Source organism: Penicillium canescens, assembly GCF_028828765.1.
Source record: "Penicillium canescens strain IBT 15451 chromosome Unknown utg000001l_segment0_segment0, whole genome shotgun sequence".
NCBI classification, from domain to species: domain Eukaryota; kingdom Fungi; phylum Ascomycota; class Eurotiomycetes; order Eurotiales; family Aspergillaceae; genus Penicillium; species Penicillium canescens.
In genome coordinates this window covers 1,742,991-1,759,713 of record NW_026703963.1, presented here as the reverse complement: position 1 = coordinate 1,759,713, position 16,723 = coordinate 1,742,991, and the positions used below count along the sequence as shown (strand labels likewise).

Here is a 16,723-nt window from a genome sequence, read left to right as displayed (position 1 = left end):
GGGAAATTGAAATAATACCGGACAAAAGACCATCCTAGCCAATCTGATCATCCGAAATCGGCGTATAGGAGAGACATTTCCGTCTCAGATGCCATCTTTGACCGTCGTTTGGACAATCCGCCCCGACCTTCCTTACAGAAATCACAAGCAAAATCACAAGGCGAAGTCAAGCCAGCAGGCGCAGGCGTGGAAGGCGGCAACTGCGAGCCCAGTTCTTCCAGCTCGAAATCACCAAAGAACTCTTTAATAAGCTCATGTCGACACCGAGTGATACTCTCACAGTATCGAATCACCTTCCCAAAGCTTTCAAGCTTCGCCTCTCGGTTTTCAAGGCCATTTCTACGGCGATTCTCGGTGTCACGGTATATGAATTTCTGCACACGGTCCCGCTCAGGGAGACCGTAGTAAACAATAGACGCAGCGGCACAGCCGTCCCGACCTGCACGGCCTGATTCCTGGACAAAACTCTCGAAACTTGACGGTGGTGTCCAGTGGACGACGAAGCGGACGTTCGGGTTGTCGATTCCCATACCGAAGGCATTTGTTGCCACGATGATAGAGAAGGTAGGTGGCTTTTTACCCTCTGCCGATGGCTGGACAGGATGTGGCGCTTTCCACCTTTCTTGTATCCGGGACCGGTTCTCTGCTTCGAGACCGGCGTGGTATGGAACTGCGGAGATCGTCTCATCCGAGGATAGTCGACCTGCCAGATGTTCGGCCAAGGCGCGCGTTCCTACGTACACAATGCCTGAAAGTGGTGGGAGCTGTGCTACTTCCCTGGCACCAAGCCGGGCTTCTCGTCGCGTGCGGATGGCTCTGAGCCATTTTAAGATGTTTGAAAGCTGGCTGTCTTCGGCGCCACTGTAGTCATCGGCGAAGTCTTCGAGGTACCGGACCTCATAATGGATATTTGGTCGAGCCGATGGCGTATTGAAGAGTTTGAGGCGGGTTACGTCTAGTCCTAGGATTTCGATGATATCCGAGCGAACTCGGGGTGTGGCGGTTGCAGTCACGGCGGTTATAGGTACGGGTGGGTTGATGAGGTTCTTTCTGAGCCAGCTCAGCTCTTTGTATGCAGGGCGGAAGTCGTGTCCCCATTGACTGATGCAATGTGCCTCGTCGATTGCAATTCGGATGAGCTGTCCTTGTTTGTGGACGACTAGTAGTTGGCGGCGGAAATGCTCTGTTGCGCACAATTCTGGCGTGACGTATAGAAGCCGTGTCCCGGGGTGGCCGCAGAGCATGTCTTGTAGTACTCGTTTTTTCTCTGGCTGTGGGGTGTTTGAGTTTATTGTTTCCACAGATATGCCGAGAGCTTTCAAGGCGTTGACTTGATCAACCTGTCAAGAATTAGTTGATTGAAAACAACCTTGGTACAGTTTAAACAGTTATTCACCATCAATGCCAGAAGCGGGCTCACAACAATTGTTACTGTAGTCGAAGTCAGTTCACCGTCTCATGTCTTTGATGCGCCGAATGATATAAAATGCAATACTCACAGCCCCAATCTTTTAACACTGCGGGAAGCTGGTAGCATAAACTTTTCCCGAAGGAAGTCGATGCTTGCAGAAAGACATCGTGGCCTTCAATAACGGCCACAATCACATCTCGTTGTAAAGGACTATAAGTAGTGAGGTCAGATGTGCCCTCTTGTATGACTCGGTACATTGTCAACCAACCGGAAATCATTCTTGCGAAAAGTGTTTTGAAGGCACCAGCGCATGTTTGCCGTTTGGCGGGTGAGCGCTGGATTGTGCCCCATTGCTCATCATAGCAAAGATACAAGTGTGGAAGGGTAAATTGGCAGCATCAGTGCTTGACGGTCGAGTCTTCAAACGCGTGCCAGACAGACGCGGTGTCACGTGCCGCCGTCTAACTTCCTGTTTGGGATTGATTGGATGGACTCCTCGCTTTGACCGTGCAGCGTCTAACACTCTTCTCAGCTAAGTGTAGTATAATCGATTATATATATCCATGTCCGGAGATTATTGGTATAAATTATACATTTGTGCAAAGGAATCGCTAGAAATCGGGGACCTATATGAAAAAAGTAATGTACAAGCGCTGATTCACATTTCAGCTGATTTTGAATCTCAGTTCTTCCGGTGAGGATTCCTTGACATCTGTTTATCAAGTTCTTCCTTGATGGCAAGGACATCAATCGCTCTGCGATGCTGAGGATGCCAGAGCCGCTCGAGTTGCAACCAAACATCCAGGACCTCTTTGGGACCACAGCATGTTCCAAATGCTCGTAGGATAATGGTGATCATGCGGCGTCCGATGAAAACACCATTTTCAACGCGACGATCGACGTGCTGTCTAGGATCAGAATCAGAATGGGAGCGATGCCTGAACACTTCGTCGAGTTCATCTTGAGAGATAAAGTCATCTTGTTCATCTGGGATAGACTCCGATTCGCCTGGCTTGAGACCCTTGGGATCAGGGCCTTGTGTGGTAGGGGGCTCGGCCTTTTTCTCGCCTTCCTGTGGCTGCTCCGCAGCGCTGGGCTCTCCGTCTGCTGATGGCAAAGACATATATAGTCCATCGGGAGAATCGCTCACTGGCAGCTCTTCTTCCATGTCGATTTCCACAGTCTGAGCAAGTGGATTCTCCCATGCATTCTTGCGACTATTCAGGTATAGTCCACGAAGTCTCGCATTCGAGTCGTGTAAAGCCCGAATGTATGCGTGCCAGGTCAACCGGAGATTTTCTGGGGTCCATTGCTTTTTCTTCCGACCATGGATGGCAAATCCTTCAAATAGGAAGAGATAGATGATGCCGCGTGGGGGGACCTTGAAGGTCTTTTCCATGTCACCTACAACAGCCATGAAACAGTCCAGCTGACCAGATGTGTAGGCGTAGTGTCGTAGGAAGGTGTAGAAAGTCCGCGTGTCGGGTGACAGAGAGAGAGAGTCCTGAAGGGCACGGTGATATTCGGGATACTGATGTTTGAGGGCCAAGGACTTCTTCAACACACGGCCTAACTTTTTTGTTTTTTGTCGATATTCTGGCATGTTGTAGGTCAAGTCCGCAGTGCCAGATCGAACCAATGCTCCGTCTTCGGAATTGCGATTGGCATTGCGTTCAATTTGCTGCTTTTCTAGCATGCGTGCGTACAGCTGCTCTGCTGTTTGCCGCTCGCCTGCCTGCAGGAAAGAAGCGATGAGGCAGTTCATGACAACCGTGTCGACGATCTCCCCAGATTGCACGAAGTCATCAAATGTCCTTCGAATCCCTTCTGCATCCCGGATCATGCCATAGTAGTAAATTTTGGAGACCTTTCCGCAGCGCGAGAAGCCCATGCCCCGCTTGACCATCTCCTGCTCTAGTCGATTCGCAACCGAAAATTGACCAGCTTTGATGGCGATGTCGAATAGGATGTTGAAGACCACTTCGTCAGCTTGCACACCAGCAACATGTTCCATCTGCTGCCACAGGCCAATAGCTCGGATAAGGTCTTTCTTCAAAACCGTGCCATTCGCTCGGCCAGCTAGGTGGATGGCAGAAGACCAGAGTGAGAGGGATACAGGAAGCCCGGCGAGTACCATGTCCTCCACCAAGGCCAAGTAGCGACGAGCATCTACCCATCGCCGGTCTCGCGGATTCGCAAACCGACGCAACAAGGCACCGCGTGTCCGCTTTGAGAGTAATGTGATGCCTGGAGCAGGAAGCTCTCTGTATAATCGAAAAAGGTATTGAGTGGAAGCGTTTCTTTCTTGCCACAATGTGGTGACAAGCTCAGCAACTGCCCGGCTCTCGGTTTCATCACGCGACACATCTTTCGTCATTTTGTTAAATTGCTGATAGGACGCCACAGCATTTGCTGCTCGTTCCCAGTCATGATCGGCCAATAGTTTCCGATACAACGTCAATGTAGACAAGTATCTCTCTTTGTCGGGACTCAGATATGGTGGAGGTGTTTCAAGAAACTGGCCATCGGTTTCCGTCAATCCAAGGCCAGGATCGAATGATTCGTTATTCGACTGTGTTATATGGTGGTAATCTCGTTTCGAGTCCTGTCTGTGGTGCTGTTTTTGTGGTTTCCTATCCGCAGTCTCGGTCACCCACAAGGGTATATAATCGTTGTCTTCCTCCGCTTCCTCCGGCAATCTCGCATTGGTTTCTCCTCCTCCTCCTTCTTCCACACTATCATCATTCGTACGCGCCAGTCCGTTGCTGATCAGTCTTTTGGGTTGCGACAATTGCAACCTGGAGCTTGAATACTCCGGCTGGGTTTGGGATAGTTGTCCACGACTATTCACCCCTTTGCCTCGAATACTTTGTAGATTGCGGTATGGGGGACTCCAGGATATTGTCGCAAACCCTCGGCGGCGCGGTGAATGTTCATGGCAGAAGCTTGCCAGAACCAGCGAGCCGACAAAAATATCTGCTATTGACGCGACGGACGGACGTGGACGGCGAGAACAGATTCTTCGAACGGAGTTGCGAGAGGACGGAGTAGAAGACATTGGGGTTCGGAAGAAAGGAAGCTCATCCAAGGCCTGCCGGTGGTGATTTCGCAGGCCCGGTGAGCTGGGGGATCTATTGAGGTGAGGCATGAGATGGCAGACATCATGGCATTGAATAGGCCTCGCGCATCCAAAGAGTGCCGTTAGCCACTCGCACGGCAAGGAGTCGACCAATGCTGAGCGCTTGAAGCAAACAGCCAAAGGAAAAGAGTGACAAGCTGGACGGAAGAGGTGTTTTTCTGAAGATGAACGGGCTTGCAACTTTCTGGCCTGGCGGAGCCGCCATCGACCAATCGGAGCCCGCGTTTGCCAATCCCATCTTTTTCGCTCCCGCAACCTCCTTCGCTCTCATTGATTTACTCCCTTCCAGCAATATCTCTTTGGTCTGGATCGTTGCGGTCGTGTTAGATTGCAATGGGCAAAATCAACCTCACAGCCCTGCGGGTGCGACAAACCGCGCTCAGCCAATTCGCCAGTGGCAAGACCAGCAAGCTGCCACAATGGGTCGACGTCGTTGGCGATATCCCTCCTGCTGAGACCCTCATCCGTACCCGTCCTCCTCAGCATCAGCTTGTTCAACAGCGCCTGAAGACTATTACTGGATCCACGAAGCCGCAGGTCGTCTTCGAAGTTCAAGAGAAGCGCAGGAAACCGAAGAAGCCCAGCCGTACCTTCATGCCCGTCGAGCTCAAATACGAAGAGGATCAATTGCGAACCGAATTTTTCCGTGACCACCCTTGGGAACTTGCTCGACCCCGTGTGCTGCTCGAAAGCACCGGTAAGGACTTCGAACACTACGATTGGAGCCGCATTGAACAGCCTGGTAAGCGGCTAGATGGCGAAAGGTGAGTTCGTTTTGTGGTTTTTCCTTCAAATTTTCAACCATATACCCCTCTGTAAGTTGGGAATTACCGATTCTAACGTGTCATGTTGCAGTGTTGTCCAGCGACAGCTATGGCTATTGAACAACGTCCCGGATATCAGCAAAAGTACCGCCTACGACATTGCTCGTCGAGAATTCTACCGACTTCGACTGAAGGAAGATATCCAGCGGCGCGTTGCCGCCGAGGAGGCAGCTGCTTACGGCGCAGAATTCGGACCATCATACCTGGACATTGGTATGAAGCAGGAGAGCGAACAATACGACAAATGGGTTGCCTGGGCTCGTAACCAGGCTCAGGTGATGAGCCAGCGGACAGCAGCTCTCAGTGGTGCCCCAGAGCTGGCGACTGAGTCCACTGAGACCGATGCTGTCGAGGCCGATGAGAGCGACGAAGTGGCCACTCAGTAAGGGTCTGATACGGAGGGGATTGGACTCGGGTCATGCTACCTGCCCTTTTGTGGGAGCAGCTGACCGAGTCTTTCATATTGATTGTCCATGTACATTATTTGATCTTATTTACGCGATAGCACAAGCATTTACTTTACCTTCAATTGCTTCAACTCTTCAAGCACAGGTTGTCTAAACAATCTAGTATTGTTAGGCAAATATATAGTCCAGAATATCGTCTATAATCCCATTTAACCTTACTTAGAAACAGTCGAGCATAGTCAATGGGCTCGCGCAGCTCTGGTGTGTTTCATCCAATCAGAGGATTTCCAGCCTCACCAACTTCAATGTTTCATTCCCTTGACTCGACATTCAGACATTCAAACATCCAAACTCCAAACTCGACTCGTGGGCTTTTGGGATCTTCAGTAGATCCATCGATCTTTCCTGCGGCATTCCTCGACCTACTTTCCCCCGTTTCTTTATCACCTTCGCAGGGATCCGATCTCCGTTGCACAGCTTCCCTCTCGAACCAGCTTCGCAGTTTGCCAGCTCCAATTCACTCGGCCTCGACTTTCCTCTCGTCCCTTTATTCTTCCTATCGCCTCGAGGCTCGCTTTTAGTTTCGCGTTGCCGAGATAGCCGTCCCCTCGATACGACAGTCGACGATGCTTTGCCCAAGTACCCGAAACACCCTCGCATTTTAAAGGTCGGCCAGCTGGGAAATAAATCTCGATTAGTGGCGCATCAACTACTTCACGAAACAGCCGCATTGTGCGTGCCTGATCGACAACTTTTGGCTTCTACTAGCCATGACATCCGCGATGACTCGTCCCGAGGACACAGTGCGCGGGCTGCGCTTGTACCGCGGTGACGCGGAAGATGATGAGACGGAAACTGGACCGTCAGATTCAGGAAGCTCGCTGCCACTATCACATAATGAGGGTTCTCCATACCCAGACGACGAAGGCAGTCGCCCAGGCACCTCTTTAGGGGACTACTCGGAGAATAGCAGACAATCGGCTGGTCCGAAAATGCTTACCCACGAAGAGACGATTGAGCTGGCGCGGCGCGCTGTGGAAAGCGGGATTCAAGATACCAAGCGTTCCCTGGCCGGTAGCGAGGCCGTCACGGATGTGGTCAAGCCGAAGCTGACTATTGACCTGGGCCACTCACATATCGTTCGCATGCCTGAGCCTGTGGTGGATATAATCAAAGATGAGGTCGAAAGGTATGTCGAAGCCCTAACTTGGGATGCTCAAGTCTTCGAGCGTTGCGGTGCCTAGTATCAGGATACGGCGCGCCGGTTGGGATTCCACTAACTTTTGAAGGCTCTCCCTCTCCAATAACTATCTCTTCCATATACCTTACCGCTTCGCAGAGTGCTTGCATCTTCGTTATCTCAATATCAGAGCGAACAACTTCCGTGAATTCCCCAAAGGAGTATGTGCTCTGCCTATGATATCTTTGTGCTTCAGATGCTAACCCTACTAGATCTACAAACTGCCATTGCTGGAGATACTCGACTTGAGTCGAAACAAGATTAAGGAAATTCCAGATGAAATCAGCAAACTAAAATCCTTGCGAGTGCTCTCGGTTATGCAAAATCGCCTCGAAGACCTGCCAGTTGGGCTCTCCGAGATGCCCAAGCTTCAAGTTATCAAGTGTGCCGGAAATCCCCTACGGTCTCGCTGCGCGCCATATTGGAAGAAACCGAGGCTGAGATGGCAGAATCTGGGATGACTGACAATGAGAAAGAAGTCGCATCTACGGCAGAGCTAAAAAGAGGATTGAAAGCTCGACTTACGGCTACTACACCCGAGCCCGAAGTCATTCCCGACTCAGGGTATGTCTACACAATGATCTGGAATATGACGAAGTAAGCTAAGACTTTGCAGAGATGGCATTATGGATGCATTCAGGCCAGCTCCTTCAAAACGGAGACCGAGTGCCCGATTCCCTGTTATCCCCAGCACCGGTGATAGTTCGGCCGCCTCTTCTCGATCTCCATCTATCTCAAGACCACCTCCCATCCCTGCAAAATCACACTATCGCATGGCTTCTGGGCAACAAGGCGCTACTTACCACATGCCCGGTCTTCAAAGACCCGGCGTGGCTCCTCATGCCGTGAATGAACGCAACAGAAGCAACAGTGAAGGTATCATTCAGGGATCCTCCGCTGCTCGAAGCAAAAGGATGGGTGTCATTACTCGCAAGAACACTGATTTAGGTACACTGGATGAAACACGTCCCTACAGAAACAGCCATCTACGCGGTCTCAGTCATGGTTCTGTACTTCGACCTCGTCCGGCTCCGCCTACTCCTGTCAGCGGCAGCAGTTCTTCAAGTCCCAGTAGCCCACGGGAGCGTCGACGTGTCCGAGAAGGCTGGGTCAATCGGATGTCTAGCCTGCCCGAGCACAAGGGAGAGCGAGGATCGGATGAGCCAATCATTAGGGGAGCGAAAGGCATTCTGTTTGCTCTCTTCCAGGTTCATTCCCATATCTCCACATTGATCAATGTGATCAAACGTGATGATACCAGACGCCACAGCCTTGAACTTGTATTTCACAATGCCTCCTCGCACGTTGAACGCCTTAACAGTGCTCTCGAGAGTGCTGAAGTTGCGTTGCTCGAAGACCCTGGTTCGATTGCATCTGTCACGGAGACCGTCAGACGTGAATGCGAGACTTGCATCGTTGCTTACACGCACGTCGGCACGCAGCTACGCAACAGCTCTGCCAAGATTGTCGCCAACGGCGATCCCCGTTACGTGAGATCGCTGATGCTTATGATGTTTGGCAGCCTTGTTGAACTGCGAAATGCTTGTACTATTCTAGAAGCTCCGATCCAAATGGTCAACAAGCGTGCCTCTGCTACAAAGCGCCTGGCTCCTGCCAATGCTCTCACTTCCATGCCCAGTCGGTCTCAGCCCTCGCTTGTTACTCCAACAAGAGATCATGCTCCCCCGACACGACGATTGCGAAGCGACACAACGATTCGTCATCCTCAATTCCCCATGGCCATGACATCAAGCCACAATGGCACCAATTCTCCCAGTTTCTCGACGCCTACTTTCACAAGTTTCTCGCGCAGCCGCTCTAGCAGTCGGTCAAACTTGATCAACTCGTCTATGCCACACTCCTTAGCAACCCCTCGCTCGGGCGAAACCTTCCCTCCTATTCCTGCGTCCGGTACTCCTCGTATCAGTACATTGACTGGGCTGGACGAGAACGAAGAGGAGCGAATTTTCGAGAAGATCTTCCACCAGCTTACCTCTGCATATACAGCTGCATTTGGGGCTCTTCCTTTGGCCCGCCGGCAATTCAACCGCTGCCTGGAAATGGCCCAACAATCACGGTCCCCCGAGGGAATTCAAATGGTCTGGACCAACCTCATCCGTCGATGCCGATCTTGCCAGGAAGTCTCTGAGGCTCTAGGACAGCGTCTGTCGACCATGAAACTCAAAGAACCAGGTGGTGGGCTCCGCAACCAACGCGAGTTCTGGCAGCTCTGCAAAACATTTATGCAAGCCTTCGTCGACCTAGTGACCGATCTGCGCGAGGTCAAAAACATGCAGCTCCTCCCACAAGACATCGTCATCATCCTACGCCCAGTTCAGAAGGCAAGCCGCGAAGCAGGTCGCCTGATCGAGGTATCTCCTTGGGCCTATCTTGCGGACATGGCCACAAAGGACACCCCCGGTGGTGCCTTGTACGGACCTCCCCTTCAGGCCCCGCATTCGCAACATCAAACCTCCGTTTCTACATCTGCCATCACATCCCACCCCTCTTATCATCTCAATACGACCGTCCCACAGTCTGTCACTGTTCCTGCCACTCCGCTGAGCGCGGCTCTCGGTCCTGCTGCGCAGGCCACCGTCCCATCTACACCAGCAAGTGCATACAGCGACAAGTTCTTCGAGGGCGATGTCTTCCAACGTGCGGACTCACTTCTCTCAATGCCAAACCAAGCGCCTTTCTTCCGCCGCTGAGTGGCTTTCATATTTTCCGAAGTATCCGAGAGAAACCGTTTGTTTCTCCATACCTCATGATTGTGCATGCTCATTCTTATCTGCATCTTATGATTATGACTTGGCGCAATTTATCATGCATCCTTGGGCGCCAGTGAATATTATTAGCTGGTCTGAACCTTCCCCGTCCTTGTTTTGGCGACTTCATATCCCGATATCTACTCTTTACCTTCTTTGACTTAGCGAGTTGATATCTTTCGGCAGGTCAAATTTTTCTGACCAATTGAATATCTTTATCTGTTTCAAGACCCTAAGTATTATAAAAAGTTTATTCTTTTACAAATGTACCTTATGCACTAAATTGGTGGATGGAACGAGCTTAACATGAGCGGACAGTTGAGCAACTCTCGATCCTCTACTCGCTCCTATTTACTGCAGCTTTTATAAAAAGCTGATACGGCGACATTTAGTGGTACTCCCTGTGAGATCCTACCTTCTTCGTCATTATCCATTTCATTCAGCTCACAGGATACACAATTCAATAATGATTTAAGAACAGTTTAGACCACCCATATTCTATCATTCCTTTGATCGTTTATCTAGCATGGTAAAAATCAAGTTAGCTTCAACTTTCTCCTAGGTCTTTGATATGTGTATAGCATGTTCTCCGTAAAGGCTTTCGGACGATGTCGACAGAATGTTACATCATCTGAGAGAATCACTTAAAGCAGTGTGATCTCTAAATTCAGGAAGGGTTTTCGTCATTTGCCTTATGTTCCATGGAATGGAACAAATGGTAAGGGATGGAATCAATACTTACCATTGGATTTCCTCTGTTGAGCGGATATATATTTAAACATATATCGCGACTTTCAACAATGATAGCACGACTTGCAACTGTAGGTTTCATTTCTAAAGATGATTTACATCGCGTCTTTTGATTGATATATATTTATCATTTCTCAAGTTGGTACTTATTATTGACATCTAGGTCAACATTACTCTGCTCCATGAAGACCTCCTAATCAAACCATCCCCACTATAGATACCATTCTCACAAAACACACTCATAATTAACACAATGTGCATACATCTATTGCAATAGTTACTCATAATTACTTGGTGTCTAATCGCTCGTTGTAAACTGGGGTAATCATGAGCCAAAATGAGTCATGATGCATCAATATGAGCGGGGTTGTCCAGGTGTATTAATGAACAGCCAAGGACTAGACAATAAACATATGATCTTGTTTGTAACTTCACTAGCTGTTTTATCATTCCATCGAGTTTGTAGGGGCGGGAATAATCTAATAGAGTTACTGTCGACCATTAGGTTATTCGCACTGAGACCATGTTGAGGCATCTGCATAGGATGTCGGTCAGATATTATGTCTGGTTACTTGACGTTTATTGTGTCTCTCTGAGTTTGACACAATATAACTTGATAGAGTAAGTTATGTTTTGGATTCCTTTATTATGATGGTTCGGGACAAGTTGAGATAAACTAACTCCTCGACTTATATAAACTAAACAACAAACACCAAGATCTCCTTGCAGATAGAGATCTTCTACAGTATGCAATCCCACGGTAATATCCGCAGACGTAAATTCTTCAGAAAAGCCAAAGAAAGTACATTGTATAAGTGGGAACGAATGTTGCAAGGGATAAGACTGCCGGATGTTGATCGCCGATCGCGCACGGACCAGGCGCCGTTCGCGTTCGGCGGTTTCAGACTTGAACTACAACGCTGCAACTGGTAGACGGAAATGGTGTAGATATTCGATTGAATGTTCTCAGACATCTGGTTGAACTATTAGCAGAAAAAAGAAAACTCAAATCAGAATACAAGCGCCAGTCTATAACCCAAAACGTCAATCAAACACCAAAACCCCTTGCCAATAGGCAGTATAACGAACGCCTTCCACAGTAAACGCCTGTGGATGAAAAGACCCTCCAAAAATGCAAGTGCAGGATGGGACGCTGAAGAGCAATTCAAACAAGACACTTGAAGCAAATAGAACAACTAATAAGAGAAGAAAGCAAGCAAGCAGTAAACAAAAAGTAAGCAGATTATATCAACGCAGGAGCAAGATCAGCCATTGTAATCTCATCACGGAGATACAACAACGGAGCCCAGACACGCCAGTGCAAGACGCCCATATGGGCAAGGCGCATGCCAATACGCTCGATATCAGAAACCTGCGATGTAAGCTGCTGCGACGAAGCACCCGCAGATCCAGATCCCGCAGCCGCAGACGAAGAACTTCCGGGAACAGGAACCGAAGACGATGGCGGGGTGCGCTGTGATTCGCAGATGGCCAAGGGTGACAAGGGCAGATACCTGCGAGCAGATGCCAACGTAGTATCGAGTACCTTTCCGCGCATACTATTCTGGAAATAGCGGAAGAGATCGGATTCATTGGATAGGTGCCACTCCAGCGCTTCCTCAATTGGGGCGATGACCTCGTCGGCGACGACGGCGTCGAGTTGCAATGCTGCACAGGCGAAGCGGGCGATTTCCAGGGCGATGCAGCGCATATTTTGGGTCCAGCGCTTGCCGCCGCGGTGGTCTGGGTCGTCGTCGTTGGCGACTGGGTTACTGGCGATGCGGCTTTCCATGTCTATTCCGTCTTCCATCAGGGACCAGATGCGCGTGCGGAAGGTGGAGTAGGTTTCCTCTGGGGCGGAGAGGTACCGCTTGTGCTTGTTGACATAGGACTCGAAGATGTACCAGGCGATGTCGAGGTTGATTAGGTTTTGGATTGTTGAGCGGAGTTGCCAGAGGCGTTCGCTGTCGAAGAGGAAGGTTTCGGGGAACTCGTCTGGTGGGTTGAATTGGAGGAGCTGGTCGGTTATGCCGCGGAAGAGTGCTTCGATAGGCTTGAGGGCGTCTTCTGTTTCGGAAGTTGCCGTATTCTGGGATTGGGTTTGGTCCTTTTGCGCGTCTTCTTGCCTAGCTCGGTCTCGCACTGCTAGGTACCAGTGGCGGGCGGGCTCGACATGGAAATTGCCCCGGTTGATTTTGCCTTGGAAGTATTCTTGAAGGAATGGCACGGTGTCTTCGATTAGGAGAACGCGGAACGCGCGGATTTGGTGGTTGGCGACATCCTGGGAGACATGGGTTAGTTATGATATACTATGAGAGTACTCGGAACCTACCAGTTTCATTGCTTCCAAGATGGAGAACAACGTTTGTAACCCATTGACAATCTCCCGCGGATCTTGTGACTGTGATCCTTCTCGGATCTGCTCAACCATGCGATCTGCCCACTCGTCTCGCATAGGAGCACAGTGTGTCTTGAGAAGTGCAGCCAACCACGTTGCCAAGGTAAGCATATCAAGAACACCCTTGCGTATTTGCTGCATAAGCAACGGGACCTCCAGATTCTGCATGACAGTTGGATGATCCCGCTCTGGAACAAGGGTTTTGATGACATCCTGCAACGTCTCGAACAAGGCGGGCAAACGGGGGTCGAAGGTGCGTCGGGAACCGTCAGTCGACTTGACTTCCTCGATACTGATATCGGCAGTGGCAGCCCGGAAGGAGTAAATTGCGATCTCCAAGGCCAGTGAATCCCAGTAGTCTGCAGCTTCTTTCTTCTTGCGTTTGCCTTTCTCCCCGTCTAGATCGGGCTTGAAGTGCAAATCGCGGTCGAAGTTGGCGTCCATGCGAAGGTTGATGTTGCTCATTATACAAGGCAGGTCGAGCTCGCTGAGCGTTTTCTTCGTGACCGGCGGAGACCTCCGTGCCTTGCGCAATAGCCGCTGCTCGCGGGAACTTAGTCCCAATGCTTGCGGTATACTGATAGCTTCCGGTGATGGCGAAGGCTCTCGCTGCCGAGTCACGGCAGACGATGCCGTTTGTTGTGAGCCGTGCGGATATGCGAATGGCTGTTGACGACGACGGAGAGGATGAATCGAAGCTCGATCATCATGGTTGTGAGAATCTCGCCTCTCGTTCTTGCGATACTCTTTTGAACGACTTCCTCCACCGCCATAGGCCTCAAGGGGCCCTTCAGCGCCCTCCTCCTGCGTTCGGGCCTCCTTTGTGCCCTGTAGATCCATGTTTAGATACGAGACGTCCCTACTCGGGGTGTCAGATAAATGAAGATTCCGGAAATGACAAGGCCACACCAAGTACCAAACCAAGGCGCAGACCAGACCCCTATGCAACTCACAAGTTTAGAAGCCCCCTGTTTGCCTGAGGCAGGCAGCCAATCCGCAGCCACCGAAAAGTGATGCAAGTGAGCTGTCAATTGCGGTGGAGCCGAGGATAGCTTGGTTCTGCAGCAATTACCTCGTGGTCCAGGGGTGAAGTTAGTTTTAAAAATAATAGTAAAGAAGAGCCGTGGTAACGAATAAAGAATAAAAAATATAGGGGATTAAGCGCGTATAGTTAAACACAAGTCTCAGGTGATGAAAGACCAAGAAAATAGCAGAACTTTCAGGGCAAACAATAGCCCAGGCCTCGAGAACAAATCAAAGCAGAAAAAAAGAAAAGAAAAGAGAGAAAAAGGAGCGATTGGCAAAGCGACCGGGATGCACAGATATAGTCAGTGTGTCCCCAGACACCGGATTCGGGTGGACGCAACCAGTTCTGCGCATTCCTCTGCTGTTACCCGCACACATCGAGACTGGACTGGTTTATTTGGGCTATTGCGTTAGATCGTCGCATCGGATCTGATGTGTTTTCATGTAACTCGATCGGGTCGGGGAAAGGGGCAAATCCGCCTCACTTTGAAACGTGAAACCAGTGCATTGGCCACGTGAGTCTCCTATTTGCATACTGGATGCAGTCAGTTTGCAGAAGGATTTGTTGACCTCTGCAATCCTGCAATGACAGTGTATCGAATGGTCAACTGATCGAGTGATCGACTCGAGAGTACACGAGTGTATCGAGGAGTGAAGCATCGGGTGGCTCGTCGGGATTGGAATGTTTTCGGGTTTGGCCTGAGAAACCTGGCCTAACATCCCTTCCTGGACTTTCATACTTCCCACTGCAATCTCGGCTTCTTTTTCGGCTGCTATTCGGTTGCTATTTCGACTTGTTCTGTTTCAATCATTGAGACACTACTGCAGAGAGCAGCAATGAACTCGCCACGCTCGAGCCTCCCGATCACCGGGACTGAATCAGCCCTATTGACGCCCGAATCAGGAACCATTCAATAACATCCGCCTCAATAACCTCATGTCTCAAAGGATGCAGATAAAAGGGATGTTTTCCACGTGGAGTCTCTTTCCCATGTGCTTTCCATCTTTTCTGGAACTTCATACTCTATACTGGGGATCGTTGATCGCCAAACTACCTGTGGTTGCTATCTCCGATCATGAATATCGCGGCATTGCTATACTTCCTGAATGTCATACGGGCCACTCCGGCATTTGTCTTCTCCAGGGCCACTCGATCATATGGTATTTCCCGATTCGAAGTACATTCTTTACCGGATAGTCCTGCGCTGCCAGCCAGCTGGGCTGGTCGACTTCCGGTTCCGGGCAGAGCGGATGGGAATGACATCTTCTTTTGGCTGTTCCAAGCAGAGCAAGCGGTATACAATGATAACTTGATCAGTATGTCAAATTGGAAAACACACAAAATACGGCTACTAACGATATATAGTTTGGTTCAATGGCGGCCCTGGCTGTTCATCTTTGATAGGGCTTACGACCGGCAATGGCCCCATCTTGTTTGATGGCAACTCGACCAAGCTCGTTCGCAATCCGAAATCGTGGACTAAACTCGGCAATGTCTTGTATGTCGATCAACCAGTCGGCACAGGCTTCTCAACAGCCAGTTTCCCCTACCCGGTCAAAGACAATGCAAGAGTGACGGCCGACTTTGCACGCTGGCTACATGCCTTCTTCATGCACTTCCCACACCTTTCATCGAAGCAAATACATCTAATGGGCGAGTCATATGCCGGCATCTACATACCATACTTTGCATCCGAACTCCTCAATGGCAAGAACACACTACCACTGGACGTGCGTTCAATGTCTCTCGGCGATGGCTCGTGGGGCAACGGAGCAGCCATGTCATCCGTCGCAATGGGAGCCTATCTGAGATCCCAATCATCACTTCTCAACATTCCCGAGAACATCCTCTCCGTCTTCGACGAAGCAGACGAAACCTGCGGGTTCAACGATGTGCTCGAGCAATCCGCAGTCTACCCACCAAATAGCAAAATCCACATCCCAGGGAACCCAGAGTACTTCAACTTGAAGCGCCGCCGCCGCAGAGACATGACAGACGCCCTAAACTCAACATGCAACATCTTCCCAACAACCCCAGCCGAAGTCCGCGCCTCAATCTTCAACTCGACCTGCTACGGCCCCTGCGCTGCCCACTCAACAGCTATGGACTACATGACAACAACGTCCGACGACGGCTCCAGAAAACCAGCCTGCTACAACGTCTACGACATCAGCCACGACTGCAGCACTGTCTCCTCATTGCCATTGTTAGCAGAGTACTTCAGCCGCGCCGACGTCCAGTCCGCTCTACACGTCAGCAACAGCGGCACGTATGAAGCGTGTAACTCGACTATTCTGGGTACACTCCTCGCGGCGGAATCACCTGTTCCACCAGAGTACTCCATCATCCCGTCTCTGATTACCGAACATAATGTCTCGCTACATATCTACAATGGAGAGTGGGATATGTTGATCAATCACATTGGCACCGAGTTGTCGATTCAGAATATGACGTGGCGTGGTGCGCAGGGCTTCTCGCGGAAACCGAGTCGACCGTTTTATCCTGATAATGCGGCGCCTTCTTCGACTATCAACCCTATGGCAACGTTGGCTGCTGCTGCTACTACTCTCTCGACTATTGCGGCTACTGCTGCTCCTGCTGGTACGTGGACTATGGAGCGTGGTGTGTCGTATCACCTTTTCCGTGAGGCGGGACATAGTGTTTTTGTCAATAAGCCAAGGGAGATGTTTGCATTTGTGAGGGATGTGGTTGTTGCTCCGAGGAGTGGTTGAGGTTGGGGGATCAGGGCTGCCGTACCT

At 50.3% G+C, this 16,723-nt stretch overlaps 6 protein-coding genes across 6 annotated transcripts; 3 read left to right on the top strand and 3 right to left on the bottom strand.

Annotated features, from left to right (window-relative positions):
* Window positions 1-47: 47 nt before the first annotated feature.
* Window positions 48-1,786, bottom strand: N7446_000669 (putative RecQ family helicase RecQ; the record flags this gene model as incomplete). The annotated part of the gene is made up of 4 exons (XM_058509436.1): window positions 1,680-1,786; window positions 1,500-1,621; window positions 1,397-1,431; window positions 48-1,340 (listed from the first exon to the last, which is right to left on the bottom strand). Exons 1-4 carry the CDS (start codon window positions 1,760-1,762, stop codon window positions 48-50), a joined length of 1,533 nt encoding a protein of 510 aa, XP_058378415.1. The 5' UTR covers window positions 1,763-1,786.
* Window positions 1,787-2,093: 307 nt separating this feature from the next.
* On the bottom strand, window positions 2,094-4,469 carry N7446_000668 (pentatricopeptide repeat protein; the record flags this gene model as incomplete). Its single annotated transcript, XM_058509435.1, has 1 exon — window positions 2,094-4,469. The coding sequence occupies one exon, from the start codon at window positions 4,467-4,469 to the stop codon at window positions 2,094-2,096; it is 2,376 nt and encodes a 791-aa protein (XP_058378414.1).
* A 414-nt stretch (window positions 4,470-4,883) lies between these two features.
* On the top strand, window positions 4,884-5,760 carry rsm25 (mitochondrial 37S ribosomal protein mS23; the record flags this gene model as incomplete). The annotated part of the gene is made up of 2 exons (XM_058509434.1): window positions 4,884-5,314; window positions 5,406-5,760. 2 exons carry the CDS (start codon window positions 4,884-4,886, stop codon window positions 5,758-5,760), a joined length of 786 nt encoding a protein of 261 aa, XP_058378413.1.
* A 791-nt stretch (window positions 5,761-6,551) lies between these two features.
* On the top strand, window positions 6,552-9,732 carry N7446_000666 (uncharacterized protein; the record flags this gene model as incomplete). Its single annotated transcript, XM_058509433.1, has 4 exons — window positions 6,552-6,970; window positions 7,071-7,182; window positions 7,308-7,585; window positions 7,638-9,732. 4 exons carry the CDS (start codon window positions 6,552-6,554, stop codon window positions 9,730-9,732), a joined length of 2,904 nt encoding a protein of 967 aa, XP_058378412.1.
* A 2,050-nt stretch (window positions 9,733-11,782) lies between these two features.
* Window positions 11,783-13,777, bottom strand: N7446_000665 (TCP11 family protein; the record flags this gene model as incomplete). Its single annotated transcript, XM_058509432.1, has 2 exons — window positions 11,783-12,820; window positions 12,872-13,777. The coding sequence occupies 2 exons, from the start codon at window positions 13,775-13,777 to the stop codon at window positions 11,783-11,785; spliced, it is 1,944 nt and encodes a 647-aa protein (XP_058378411.1).
* A 1,262-nt stretch (window positions 13,778-15,039) lies between these two features.
* Window positions 15,040-16,696, top strand: cp9 (putative serine carboxypeptidase; the record flags this gene model as incomplete). Its single annotated transcript, XM_058509431.1, has 2 exons — window positions 15,040-15,280; window positions 15,330-16,696. 2 exons carry the CDS (start codon window positions 15,040-15,042, stop codon window positions 16,694-16,696), a joined length of 1,608 nt encoding a protein of 535 aa, XP_058378410.1.
* Between the last annotated feature and the right edge of the window lie 27 nt (window positions 16,697-16,723).